This window comes from Zootoca vivipara, chromosome 12, assembly GCF_965207765.1.
Source record: "Zootoca vivipara chromosome 12, rZooViv2.hap1.1, whole genome shotgun sequence".
NCBI lineage: Eukaryota > Metazoa > Chordata > Lepidosauria > Squamata > Lacertidae > Zootoca > Zootoca vivipara.
Window position 1 is genome coordinate 43,754,844 of NC_142595.1, and position 15,199 is coordinate 43,770,042.

Below are 15,199 nucleotides of genomic sequence, written 5' to 3' on the forward strand. Positions count from 1 at the left end.
AATGGGGTTTTTTCTACTTATCAATTTCTTGTATTAGCCAGAAAGTTGGACTAGATGACCTTAGAGATCCCTTCCCATCCCTTGATTCTGTGATGTGACAGATATGTTTACTTCAGCAGTTCTCCTACTGATGATCCACCACAGAGTCCAAAAACAATGCAAGAGTGATTATCTGCTCTGTAATTATTAAAATTATTATAATTAATTCACCTGGAAAAGCTCCAGAAGGCAGAATGGGAAATAAAAAATAAAATCTGAAATGATTAAAAGCACCCGGGTGTTCCATTGACAGCTAAGGTAAGGGAGGAGAGGTGAGGCCAGCTTTTGGTTTTGCATTATATTGGTTAGATTTCAAATTATAGCATTCAATGAATTTTATGTGACAGTGCAGAAGTTAATGAGAAGGTGGATACCTGTTCCCTTAAGTACAGAATTGGCAGAGTTCGTTGTCACCAAATACATCCTATTCAGTCAGGCTGATGATAGTAACAATATTGTAGAGAGATAAAGGAGAATATATGTGTAGAAGGATATTTGCGATCAGGATGTTGTTGCTGCTACTTCTTTTGCAGCTTCCTGGCATGGTGCCCCAAGTGCATACTGTTGTTTGCAGTGGAACTAACCCTGTGGATATTACACATGAGTGGTATGAAGGAGGTGACCTGGTAATTGGTGGGATAGCGTCTCTTATCCGTTACATATTCCCCATCCTTTCCTTCAAGAAACACCCTTCTCATGGCTTTATTAATATCCCAGTGTAAGTAAATGGTCGTTAACATTATTTTATGTGTTCTTCATATGTTAATATATTACAGAAAAGTACTTTGATTGCTTTTTTGTGGGGGGGGAGGGTGTTTTAGAACCTTTTTAAAAAAACAAATAGATTTTTTAAATAAGAAATATACTTACATAAACTGTAGACTGTGCCTAAACTGTCAATTTGAGATGAAGAAAGGTTCACATTTTTCTGGAAATACACAGAGAAGAGGGAGCAGAAAAATAAAAATAAAATAAATAAAAATGCCCTCTAACACACAGCCAAGCAGTTTGGTAGTCAAATGTGTTGATGATACTCAAATATTCAGTTGTTAAAAAAAAAAAAACCAAACTGCATTCTAAGTGCAGGGACAGTAAACTGCATTCTAAGTGCAGGGACAGTAAACTTGGAAAGGCAATTCAGTGTAAGCAAGTGTAAGATTAATATATTAATTTCATGATTAAATGCATAGTATTAGAACTAGTAGCAATTGACCGGGAATGAAACCTTGGAGTCGTAATGGATACCTCAGTGAAAATGTGCAACCAGTCTGCAGCAGCTGTGAAAATGTATAATTCATTCTAGCACGCAGCACTCAATGGACTGAAAACAGAACTTCAATATCATAATGCAGTTTTACTAATCTCTCGTGTGACCACACTTGGAATACTGTGAACAGTTCTGGTCATCTCACCTAAAAAGAGATATTGTTGGAAAAGCTTTAGAAATTACATTCAGAATGATAAAAGGGATAGAACATCTCCCCCTTTTAAGTTAGAGAAAAGGCATGCAAGAGGTGACATGATCAACATGAATAAGATTGTGTATGATGTGGAGACAGTCAGTAGGGAAAAGTTGTCTCCCTCACCCAGAATACTAGAACATGAAAATTGATTAGGCAGAGTTCATTAAACAGTCAATCAATTAAGAGGCAAAGTGGGCCACAACAAATTAAATTTCAGTATTCAATCAGTTAAAGCAATAGTGTCGCAGGAAGAGGGTCGATCCTGGAAACACATTTCACGAGTGTTAAATGTCAGGGTAAAGAGGTAAATCTTCAATGTTTCCCGAATGCTAGATAGTGAATGTGTCAGACATACTTATGTGGGGAGGAAATTCCACACCTTAGGGATTGCTACAGAGAAGGCCCCTAAAATTTCTTAAAAGCCAGACTGAAAAAGGATCCAAATATTCAATCGATGCCAAGCATCCCAAAGTGGAATATTTGCCACTTGGCAATGGTTGTTTAACATTTCCTGATTCTGGGTAAGTCTCTGAAGGAGAGGACACCATCCGCTGCTTCAAGGAAGATGGTGTCTCTCCATCCTCCAACAAGGCTTTGATCAATCCCCAGACCTCCTCAGTCAATTGTCTACAGCTTTTTTTAAGAAGCCAAGATAGAGATGGATAGGCAGGCAGGTGAATCTTTCAGTTCCGAATTTCATGCACTGCTTAATTCCCTCATGAAATGGTAACTCACTTCATTTGCAGGGTGATAACAAAGTACTACCAACACATTCTGGCCTTGGTGTTTGCTGTTGATGAGATCAATGAGAATCGCAAGATCTTGCCCAATGCCACTCTTGGATTCCACATCTATGATAGCTATTTTGATTCAAGGATGACCTACCAAACCACTCTGGATTTGCTCTTTAAAGCACATCACTTTGTCCCCAACTACATTTGTGGCATTCAGAAAAATGTAGTAGGAATTATTGGGGGACTTAGCTCTGACACCTCCTCATCCATGGCCGATGTCTTACGTCTTTACAAGATTCCACAGGTAGAATATGGATATTAAAATATATATGGATATTTCATGCTGTAATCCACTCTTCTCTCCTTTCACTAGCAAGCTGTTGATTCATAAATGTTGTTGTTTAGTCATTTAGTTGTGTCCGACTCCTCGTGACCCCATGGACCATAGCACGCCAGGCACTCCTGTCTTGCACTGCCTCCCGCAGTTTGGTCAAACTCATGTTCGTAGCTTCGAGAACACTGTCCAACCATCCCGTCCTCTGTCATCCCCTTCTCCTTGTGCCCTCAATCAGGGTCTTTTCCAGGGAGTCTTCTCTTCTCATGAGGTGGCCAAAGTATTGGAGCCTCAGCTTCACGATCTGTCCTTCCAGTGAGCACTCAGGGCTGATTTCCTTCAGAATTGATAGGTTTGATCTTCTTGCAGTCCAGAGGACTCTCAAGAATCTCCTCCAGCACCATAATTCAAAAGCATCAATTCTTCTCAGCTTTCTTTATGGTCCAGCTCTCACTTCCATACATCACTACTTGGAAAACCATAGCTTTAACTATACGGACCTTTGTCGGCAAGGTGATGTCTCTGCTTTTTAAGATGCTGTCTAGGTTTGTCATTGCTTTTCTCCCAAGAAGCAGGCGTCTTTTAATTTCGTGACTGCTGTCACCATCTGCAGTGATCAAGGAGCCCAAGAAAGTAAAATCTCTCACTGCTTCCATTTCTTCCCCTTCTATTTGCCAGGTGGTGATGGGACCAGTGGCCATGATCTTGGTTTTTTTGATGTTGAGCTTCAGACCATAAATAGGAAGTTGTTAAATGGAAAAAGTAAAAGGGTTGCAATATATGACTATATGGGGGGGGGGGTTAATACTATGAGTACCCAATAAGGCATATGAGAGGACCCATATTCAAAAGGATGTTTGTTTAATACACATAATGGAAGATTTTTCCAAAGGTGCCAGTTTGACAAATGGGACATCTTGATAGATTCACATTACATCAATCTTAAAAACATTGCCCTAGCTGCATGAGGAGTACCAATCCTAATTCATGGTGTCAATATTCACTTACAAAGGCATAAATAGCTCAGGACATATTGACTAGAGAGAGGGAAGAAATGTGTCCCTGTTCATTCTCCTCAACCTCTCAGTGGTTTCCAATACCCTCAACCATGGTGTCCTTCTGGAACAGCTGTCCAAATTGTGAATGGGCAGCACTTCTGTGAGATGGTTCTAGTCCTATTTGGGTGATCAAATTCTCTCTGAAGGAGCAGCTAGACAAATTCTCTCTGAAGGAGCAGCTAGACAGGTTGTGGGTACTCCTGGAACCTTAGCTGTTGCTTGAGGCTCAGCCGGCTCAGATAATAACCCTTGTCCCAAACAGAAAGGGGTGGACCCTCCCAGCTCTCAACTGTGAGATTTTCTTTTTCTTTTTTCTCCCAGTCTCCCACCCTTGGAGATCTTCCCTTCCTTGCCTTTCACACAGGTTCCTTCACTAACCATCCTTCACCTTCATGTGTTGTTGGTGTTGTTGTTTAGTCATTTAGTCATTTAGACTGTTCATGACCGCATGTGGTATAATCCTAATACTAGCGCAGAGTAGAAGACAGGAGAGAGAGGAGAGAGAGAGAGAGAGAGAGAGAGAGAGAGAGAGAGAGAGAGAGAGAGAGAGAGAGAGATGAAATAAAAGAGGAAAGCCCCAATTTCCCACCTGTCACAAAAATGATTGTTCATAGTACTGTATTCACTCTAGGATGACATCCAGCTGTTCTTCCTTCTGCAAAGCAGCATATTCCCAGTCTTCAGACCCAAATGTCCATACCAAATTCAACAGCCAACACTTGGCTATCGGTAATCACCACACAATTATATGTCAAAAAGCTGTCAACAGAAGACGTTCTTTGTGTCATCTCCTCCCTCGAAGTATATACAACTAAGAATGTCTATCTCCCTAAAAATTATGAGATGTATGTGGGGATGTATGGTGTTATTTAGCATTGTTGATTTTCAGAGGTTAATTGAGAAGACTATTTTGTGCTGTTCTGCTGCATTGTTTGAGTTCATGTTAGTTGCTCTAACTTTTGCTGGCAATGATTGCCATGCTATTTTTCTATTTTACTGATATATGCTTTGCGTGCCAATGTCGACCCTCCCCATGGTATAATAAAGACACATGACACGATAATTAATGTTAATGGGCATAAAAAGGCCAGAACTTTATTGGTTACAGATAATGAGCGGTATTGGCTTAGGCATTGGACTTCACCGACTACATCTGACTCCAGCCCGTTTTGCTGGAAGTCCTGGAAGGAATAACCACCCAAGGGGGAGTCCTGCTGATGCACATCAACTAGGAACTCTCCCTGTGGCCACCAGTAAGGGGCGTGCCTTAGGCCCTAACCTCCCTAGGCTTCAGACAGGGCCACACCCTTCAATATTCGGGGGAGGTGATGGCGCTACCTCCCCCCAGGAGGCTTACAGAAATATTACAATGCCTAACCACCAAAACCAAAGTTGTGCTTAAATGTAGAAGGCCACACACCCCCAGGCCACCCGGATTGGCTGGCCTGGCTGATGATGTGGCTGGGATTTCCCCAGCTGCACAGGGGCTGGGCACCCACCCCCTGTGCACAAGGAGGGCACATGACTGCCCACAACACCACCTCCTTGCAAGGCGGAAGTGGCTTTATTGCGCTCACAGACCAACAACATACATACTCTTCTGGAGATCTTCTGGAGTTCCCAGAATACCTTTTCAGGAGAGGACTTAATAGATGGAGTATCAATTTCTCTCTACAATCACTATAAGGGTTATAGAACAAAAGAGCAGGATCAGTGGTTTCTATTGCTTCAGCTCGACATTGTAGTTTTGCTGAATGATCCACTTAGTTCAGAAAGCAGTAACAACCGGCTTCCAGCCGATCGTGCAGCAATGGCAGGCACCGTTCTCCTCAGCTGAGGAGAACATGGTGCTCCTGAGGCAAGGAGGGACTGCTTCAGCGCAGCGGCCCCCCAGAAGAAACCCAAAAAAGCGTTTTGGAGACATGGATCTGGCAGACACCAGAAGTGAGCTCCCCCATCCCTCAGCTAGCCTATTTTTGGACGGCAAGAAAGCAGGGGATTTCAAACTAACGCGGCGCAATGGAGCATAGCTATCTCGGAGGCACAAAGCTGCGATCCTACCAGGCAACAGCGATCGGTTCTTCCTTAAAATTGGAAAAATTTGAAGACATTGGATACTGTGAGTAAAAGGAGAAATTTAAGGATTTTTTTTTAAATTGAAATGAATTGGCCAAGGGAGGAGATTTAAACAGGAAGTCGATCTCCCCCATTGAGAGGACTGTAATGCAGTTAATTTGCCTATAGCCAGAAAATTGAAACGAACCTATTAATAACCAAGGATTGGACTTAACACCTTCCCCCAGAGGCAGGGTAAAGGGGAGAAGGATTAAATTTATTAAAATCCCTGCAATTTTTTTAAATTTTGGACTGGGTAAAATCCCCCTGGAAGCTGAAGTCGGGTCCCGGGAGGAATCAGTGAGCCGCCATTATGACATCACAATAGAAAGGAATTTGTTTATCTCTCTGAGACTGAGAACTGTCAATTGTGAAGAGAGTGTAAAATATAAGGCTGTGTATAAGAAGTTTGACAATGCTCTTTTCATAAATGGACACAAGAATTTTAGGACATGAAGAAGAATTAAAAAATGAGACTATAACCAGTTTGGATATAAACACGGTCTTTGATGTTTTTGGAAATACAATCTGTTCCACTTCCTGCTCTGTTCTGTTCCCGTGAAATCTGAGATGAACAGGATGCCTGTAGCCACAACATCACCTGATGGCCTGGACTTTCAGAAGTAACTTTTGGAATTGCTTTTGGACTTGAGAAATGAATTGCGGCAAAATAATATATTGTTGCATGAAAGTAATATACAGTTGTGTGAATGGCGTGAAAGGAACCAGAATTGTCTGGACAGAGAAAAAGGATTAACTCTAACAGAGAACAAAGTCAAGCAAGAGGAACAATCATCAGTCTTGGACAGTGTAATTGAATTTTTAAAAAGGAGGAAGATACATGAAACATTCTTTCCCAAGTGAGAGGGGGGGAACAGAACATCTGTTTGATCCAAGGAGTCCCCAAAGAGGAACCAGCATGGAGTAATGTCCTCCCAGTGAGAGAGGGAGGGCAGGATCCATACTAGGGTCAGAACCCAAAGAGAATAAAAACTGAGAAAGGGCTGGAAAATGGAATTATTGCTGGACGGTTTTGTACTACAGTATTTAAAGAATCGGGGGGGGGGCATCAGCGGATATTGAGGAAGAATGGTGGGTAGGCTGGGTGGGTAGGCTGGGACAGGGTAGGAGTGGGTTGAGGGGTAATAATGGATGTAACTTTCTTGATTGATTTAGATGGTCCGAAACTGGAATGACTTACGAAACTCGCTGAAGAATCTGGGAGACCCTGAGTTCAGGGGAAGGGGGGCTAAATTTGTTATAATGTGTTTAAATGTTAGTATAATAGAAGAATTAATATTTAAATTTATGGAAAGTTCTTGGTAAAAAAAATTAGGCTAAGGAGAGAAATAGAAGATAGAAGGAAGGAAAAATAATTTTTGATTTGGATAATTTGATTAATTATTGGTGGAGAATAGATGATGTTTTTAGAATAGAATATTTGAGTGTTGATGATGTACTAGTTACAGATAGGTAGCCGTGTTGGTCTGATGCAGTCAAAACAAAATAAAAAAAATCCTTCCAGTAGCACCTTAGAGACCAACTAAGTTTGTCATAGGTATGAGCTTTCGTGTTCATGCACACTTCTTCTGTTTCAGTGTATCTGAAGAAGTGTGCATGCACACGAAAGCTCATACCTATGACAAACTTATTTGGTCTCTAAGGTGCTGCTGGAAGGGTTTTTTATTTTGTTTTGAATGATAAAATGTGTTAGAATAATTTAAGACATAAGATGAAAACTGCTTAATTGAAATTTGAAAACGGGCCCAGTGAGGGGGGAATTGAGGAAGTCAACAATGTTAAGTAAATAATAAAAGATTTGAGATGTTTTTCTTTGTTATGTTTTATTTTTGTTGTTTTGTTTCGTTTTGAGTTTTTGGGCTTTTTGTGATTTTTTTATTTGGAAAATGAATAAAAATTATTTGGGGGGGGACAGAAAGCCAGCAATAATAAATGCAGCAAATATTTGGAGACAATCAATGTGTACAAATGCGATGACTCAATAATATTAAGAATGAATAGCGCCACCCACGCCCCTAAAATGAGTACATTTGGTTAAATAAGATTTATATTCAGATAAAATGGGTGTGTAGTGAGTTCTTGCTTCAACTTGGACAGTTTGGCTTTTTCTTTTTCTTTTTCAGATTTCATATGGTTCATTTCAACAAGCCATGAATGATCAAATCAGATTCTCTTCCTTTTACCGCATGGTTCCCAATGAAAGACTTCAGTATCAGGGAATTATCCAGTTACTTTTGTATTTCGGATGGAAATGGGTTGGGGTCATCACTCCAGATAATGAAGCTGGAGAACGTTTCCTACAGACTATTGAGTCAATGATTTTCAAGAATCAGATGTGCTCAGCATTCACAGAAACGATTGAGTACCATCTGCATTTCACCGGTAGCTTTCGAGATACCTTAGATGATTCAATGCGTGGATCAAAGCTATTCACACGAGTATTAATGAGCAAAGCCAATGCTGTTGTTATATATGGAGAAAGTCAATCTATTGGATGGCTGTTAAATGCTGCAAAGACAACGACAGTTATTCAGCTAATATATCATCCACATATGAAGTTACCTGAAGGAAAAGTGTGGATTACAACAGCTCAAATGGATTTCCTATTAGATATGTTTCAAAAAGGGGTAGACTCGAACTTACAAATGTTCCATGGTGCTATCTCCTTTGCTATCCACTCCAAGGAGACTCAAAGCTTCCAGGACTTTCTTCAGCATGTAAACCCTTATTGGGAAGATGGAGATGGTTTTATCAAAGATGTATGGGAACAAGCATTTGGTTGTTCAGTTTCAAAATATGGCACATGTACTGGAGAGGAGATGCTGGAGAACCTTTCTGCAGCATTTTTTGAAATGAGCATGACCGGCCACAGCTACAGTATCTATAATGCTGTCTATGCTTTGGCACATGCCTTTCAGATCATGTATTCAGCTGGAGCCAACCATAAAAGAATAGAAGCTGGAGACAGACTCTCTCATCAAAATTTGGAACCTTGGCAGGTAGAGTTTCCTGCTATAAAGTGTACAGTTTACAAAGTGTTCAATGTTGTGCATGGCATTGATTGTATTATGTGCATTAGCAATGCACTGTAAGTAAAGAAATAAAAGATTACACCTCGATAACTAAAAATAAACCTCAAGTAATGTTGTGGTATCCAAGTTGGGTATTAGAAAATGAATAAAAATAATTTAAATGATGTATGCTTTCATAAGCAAGAAACTAACAGCAACTCCTGTTGGGTTTATTGGGTTATTGCTTTTGTTTTGATTTTATATTATAATAATTATACTTGAAGAACTAATAGCTCTCAAGTACGGTAACAGCTACTATTTGAACAGTTAGATCTAAGGCTCGTCCTAAATATCAAGTGGCAATTAAATTGACAATTGTTATATGCCAGGGGCAGTAACATAAATCTGAAGCAAGTTTTGGTTGGGGATACGGATTTTGTTTAGAAACTTGTGGCTTAAATGTGCCTGTCTGTTTTTCCTCTTACCTACTGTTAACTACTGGTTTCCACAGTAGCTCCAGCACACAGAGCCAGGCTATTTTAAAACTGGCGGGGGGGGGGGGCATGCTACAATGAACTAGCAAAATGCAGGGGTGCCCAAAGGTAAACAAGATGAAAGTAAATCACATCCTCCAATTGGCTGCCTTGTGATATTAAACTCAGGTAACACACACATGAATGTCTGCCTCACCCACCCAAGCTTTGCCAACCTTTAATCATCAAAAGCAAAGCAGGAGGGGGAAAACACTCTCCTTTTGCAGTGGAGAATGAAGCAGGTAGTTACATGGTGAGCAGAGATGTCGGTTGCCATAAATTTGATAAAGCTAATTTAATTATTCCTCCAGCTAACACTTTCAAAGGGGTAACCTTAAGTTCCCAACATACCACAAAAGAACCACAGAGGGATGTGCGGAGAAGGTCTGGGTGGCAGTGATTGAGAAAGGAACAAGCAGTTCTACTCGGTTCAACTTAGCTGCTTGCAGTCTCTGGGAGCTCATAAGCAGAAGCTCATGAACAGGACTTGTAAACAGGGGTATTTAGCAGAGGAGTTTAAGAAGAAAGCCTGGACTATTGTCTCTTGGTGTTTGTAGAACCAACGAGACAGAGATGGAGCTGCTGGAATGACCTGCATCACAGAATTTATCTACCCCTCCATGGATAGCTGTGAGTCCAAAATGACCCCCAGTCTGCACACCTGGTCCTTCAGTAGGGTTGCCATATTTCAACAGTGAAGATCCAGACAGAAAAGTATTACCCAGAATTGTTGAGCTTTGTTGCCGAATTCGCAAAAGAGAAATAACATTTTACAGCAATTTTAAAGGGAAATCAGCAAAAGTGACAATACCAACATGGGTTGCCATACGTCTGGATTTCCCTGGACATTTTTAGAAATTTCCATCCAGACACTGTTCGGGGAATTCTGGATATCTGGCAACCCAACCTTTCGGGACACAGTTACTCCATTCAGGACTAAGGAGTCCCACACACCTGTACATTGCCTGCCTTTATAGACCTTCTGATTCTCTTTCCACCTAGCTCCACTCATTCCTGAAGAGGATCTCATTCAACAACAGTGCTGGGGATGAAATTGCATTAAATGAACATGGAGAGTTAGAAGCTGGCTTTGATATCACAAACTTAGTCACTTTCCAAAATGGATCATATGTCAGGGTCAAAGTGGGGAGGCTGGATCCTCAGTCCCCTCCTGGCAAAGAGCTCACCATTAATGCGGAAAGAATCAAGTGGCATAGTGGGTTCACTCAGGTGAGAAAATAACTGCACAGGATCTCAAATGGCAACATTCATAGTCCAATAAGATGGGGTGTAAGTGGGGGAAGAAAGCAGTTCTTCAATTAATACATTATTAAATTTGTAATTCACTGGAAGAGAAAAGAAAGTTTTCTTCCAAAGGACGTTTTGCCTGTGTAAATATGAATATATTTCACATTATTTACTGATAGATCACCTTATGTTAGATTTATTTGCCCCAAACATTTTCTTAATATTAACCATTTCCTATATCTTTGGATAGGAACCGCCGCTTTCAATATGTAATGCCAACTGCCGTCCTGGTTATGGAAAGAGAAAGAAGGAGGGGGAGAAGTTTTGTTGTTATGATTGTGATCCATGTCCTCGTGGGATGTTCTCAAATGAGAAGGGTGAGAGATGCCATATTACCATATAATATAAAAGTTATTTTAGTGAAATCTGAGCAAATCGGCAATGAGGTTTTCTCTGTATGGTCTCAATTAATACTGTTTATTAACAATAGTGGAATAATCACCCTTCTGTCTCGGTAAAAGCTGCCACTATGAAGAAATTATCTTAACCTCCAAGAGAGTACTGTATTTTTTGCTCCATAACTCACAGTTTTTCCCTCCTCAAGAGTAAGGAGAAATCTCTGAGCGTATTATGGAGTGAATGCCACGGCTCCGGCAGCGGGGTCCCTCGGCTGCCGCTGCAGTTGGGAGCAGAGGGATTCCTCTGCCGCAGGAGCCATTTAGAAACAGGGAGAGGGTTGTTGAAAACAAGCCACTCAGCAGCTTATAGCCAAGCTGATCAGGAAGCCAGATAAGGGACACTAACAATAAAGGAGGCTGGGGGAGGTTAAGACAGTGAACTTGCAAGGAGAGTACTAAAGCAAGCAATGAGGAGAGCAATTAGAAGAAAAGGGAAAAAACCCACTCCAGCTATGGAAGGCAAACAAGAGGGAGAAAGAGTATTAAAATGAAGTCGTTGAGTAGCTGATCGGCACGCCAGATAAGGGACACTTGCAATAAAGGAGGCTGCCTGGGAGGGGGGAGGTAAAAGCACATGGATCCTCGGGATTTTTGCATTGGGTCACCCCAAATTCACTATCAGGTCACATAGCATGTTCATGGCTATAGCCCGCACACAAAAAATCACGCATCCACTGTTTCGTGGGGCCGCAATAGCACAAAAACATGGTTACAAAGCCACAGATCCACAGGGATCCTCAGGATTTTTGCATTGGGTCACTCCAAATTCACCATCAGATCACATAGCATGTCCATGGCTATAGCCCGCACACAAAAAATCACGCATCCACTGTTTCGTGGGGCCGCAATAGCACAAAAACATGGTTACAAAGCCACAGATCCACATGGATCCTCAGGATTTTTGCATTGGGTCATTCCAAATTCACCGTCAAATCACATATCATGTCTGTGGCCACAGCATGAACCACAAAAACGATACATCCACTGTTTCGTTCAGAATATTTTTTTTCCCTGGTTTTCCTCCTCTAAAAACTAAGTGTGTGTTACGGTCTGAAAAATATGGTATACCATGAGGATGGAACCTTAATTTGTAATGTAAAGATTTTCCATCACTGTATCTGCGTACATTGATATTCTAAACATTACTGCATATAACATTCTCTAATGTTTAATACAGTTTCTCATTGATGGTGGTTCACCTCTGTGTTGCCACATTTCAATAGCACATTTTAGTGATATACACCCTAAGTGTAGATCCGCCCCTCTGTTGTGATGCAACAAGACATAAAATTTGTACATGCATTCTGTCCTGGAAGACACTAAACTTTTACTTTTGGAGAAGGGAGGATGGAAACTAATTGGTGGACAATTCTCTAAGAACAAGGCACATTGGGGACAGGATTAAAATCCAATAAAATCACCTCTCTTACTTCCAAGATTACAGCTGTAAAATTTAATCTGTGGTTCTAGGAAAGTGGAAGAGGATCACTGAAAGCATATTTTCTCCATATAGGAAATGTCAGATTTCATGCATGACTATATCTTCAAATCATCTAGGAACAAGCATTCGGACTGGAAGTTTTGAAACATTTCCTTATGGAAACACAATGCTAAGGGGAATCATGATTGTTGTTTCTTTAAAAAACAACAACGCTTAAGCATATTCTAGATTGTTTCCAATACTCATACATGCTTTTTGGTTTCAGGGTTGGAAACCTGTGCCAGATGTCCTTCTAATCAATATCCAAATGAAGAGCAGGATCAGTGCATTCCCAAGAAACCAAACGTCCTAGGCTTTGATGAAACTTTGGCCATGGTTTCAACTTTCTCTGCGCTTTTATTCTCTCTGATCACAGCTATGGTACTTGGCATTTTCATTAAGCACCGGGACACTGCCATCGTCAAAGCCAATAACAGAAGCCTCACTTACATTCTCCTCATCTCCCTCCTCTTGTGTTTCCTTTGCTCCTTGATGTTCATTGGAATGCCTAATAAGGCAACCTGCCCATTCCGACAAACGGCTTTTGGCATTGTCTTCTCTGTGGCCCTCTCTAGCATCTTGGCCAAGACTATTTCAGTGGTTTTGGCATTCATGGCTACCAAGCCAGATTCCAAAATCAGGAAGTGGGTAGGCAAAAAACTGGCTTATTCCATTGTCCTTTCCTGCTCTGTGATTCAAGTAGGAATCTGTGCCTCCTGGTTGGCAACCTCCGCCCCATTCCCAGATGTGGACATGCACTCAATGACTGAAGAAATAATATTCTTATGTAATGAAGGGTCAGTCCTCATGTTCTATTGTGTTTTAGGCTACATGGGCTTCCTGGCCACTGTCAGCTTCACTGTGGCCTTCTTAGCCAGGAAGTTGCCTGACAGCTTCAATGAAGCCAAGTTCATCACCTTCAGCATGCTGGTCTTCTGCAGTGTTTGGTTCTCCTTTATTCCCACATACTTGAGCACCAGAGGAAAATACATGGTGGCTGTGGAGATCTTCTCCATCTTGGCTTCCAGTGCTGGCCTGTTGGGTTGCATCTTTTCCCCTAAATGCTACATTATTGTGGTGAGGCCTGAGCTGAATAACAGAGAGCAGCTAATACGGAGAAAGATGTAAATAACAGAATAGTTTGCTGTTTCTGTGTTTAGACTGTGTAGACTGTTGGCATGATAATTTAACTGTGGTTTTCCGAGAAAGGTAGTTGCTTGAAAAGATCAAAATAACAGAAAAGATTCTCCTATCATTTATGTTCTTTCTATTCAGCATAGTTATATATGAGGTGTAAATGAACTGTGATTATGTGTATGAAAGAAGCTTTGGGTGTTATTGAACTACTTGAATTCCTACAGCTTCCCTTACTCTACTTCTCCCGCATCCACTTCCCCAATCGGTTCTGAAACTCCTGAGCAGATGTGGGGGTGCTTAAGAATCTGCAGAGAGAGGAAGGGGGAAGGGGAACATTGGAAGCTGCCTTATACTGAGTGAGAGCATTACTCAATCTATCAGGACAATGCACTAGGAATTATGCTAATTTGGAAGGATTTGGGCATCAGTCATATTGAGTTGGAGTAGACATGGCTTCCTCTGGTTTGGGTTGTATGGCACAGAACGATCTAGGGCTGTTGGGGACAGATATCACGCAAGAAGTGGAGGCAGGCAGCACGCTGGAAAACCTGTTTGTAATTTGAGACCGTAGTCTGATCATCAACTATGTCTTCCATGCATAGCTGCCAAGTTTTCCCTTTTCTCACGAGGAAGCCTATTCAGCATAAGGGAAAATCCCTTAAAAAAAGGGATAACTTGGCAGCTATGCTTCCATGGAGAATGTAAAAGCCTCATGCCTCCTGATTCTCCACCCTGCCTTTTTACCCCACACCAAAGGATTGATGACCCTTCCAATCTGTTGGTTGATCACTACTGTCTTTAATGAAAATAAGATTTTTCTGAGCTACAGCCCAGTAGTATACTTCTTTTGAGGTTGGATAAAAATCCAAAAGAGGTTCAGCTTAGGTTGCCATATTTCAAGATGTAAAACACAAAGGTTGTTGAGCTTTCGAGGTTTTTTAGGAATTCACCCAAATAAAGCATTACTCATCATCATCAAACTTTATTACGGTCGCAGACCAGCATATGATAAAAACATGTGAATAAAATAAGACATATAGGACTTAGAGGGGAAAGGGATAAAAGCTAATAGTTAAAAGTGGTTATGACTCACATAAACTTAAAAGGAGATAGAAAGAAAAGGCAAGCAGTTAAAAGCGACTATAAGGGAGGGAGCATGAAGTAGCACAGATGTTAATCAAACACACACTTCCTGGTTCTGATGGCAAAAACCTGGACATTTTACAGATTTTCCAAAATTCCCTCGGGGTCGCTAATTTCACTGGGCGCTTATTTCACCGGGGAATTCCTGACCTACGGCAACCCTATTGGCAGCTATAGTTTGGACTAATGGGAACCTGACCAGAACTCTACTATGCTTCAGAATGGCCAAAGGGTTGAGAAATACGTGGTATAGAAATAGCACCTTGAGACAGAGTAGGTTGTCTGATTTACGGAACAGATCTAGGCACTGTTTACTGGAATGGGTTCAGCCAACTGAAGAGGCTTATCCTCACATATGAAATAAGTCCATTAAGAAACAACTTGATGCTTATTACCAACTCAACCATACACACACTGTTTCTTTG

General features: G+C 41.1%; 1 protein-coding gene across 1 annotated transcript; it reads left to right on the plus strand.

The window, feature by feature from the left end:
• The first annotated feature begins 7,950 nt into the window (after positions 1 to 7,950).
• On the plus strand, positions 7,951 to 13,622 carry LOC118095578 (vomeronasal type-2 receptor 26-like). The gene is made up of 4 exons (XM_088654804.1): positions 7,951 to 8,763; positions 10,311 to 10,538; positions 10,807 to 10,933; positions 12,721 to 13,622. The coding sequence occupies exons 1-4, from the start codon at positions 7,951 to 7,953 to the stop codon at positions 13,620 to 13,622; spliced, it is 2,070 nt and encodes a 689-aa protein (XP_088510930.1).
• Positions 13,623 to 15,199: the final 1,577 nt, after the last annotated feature.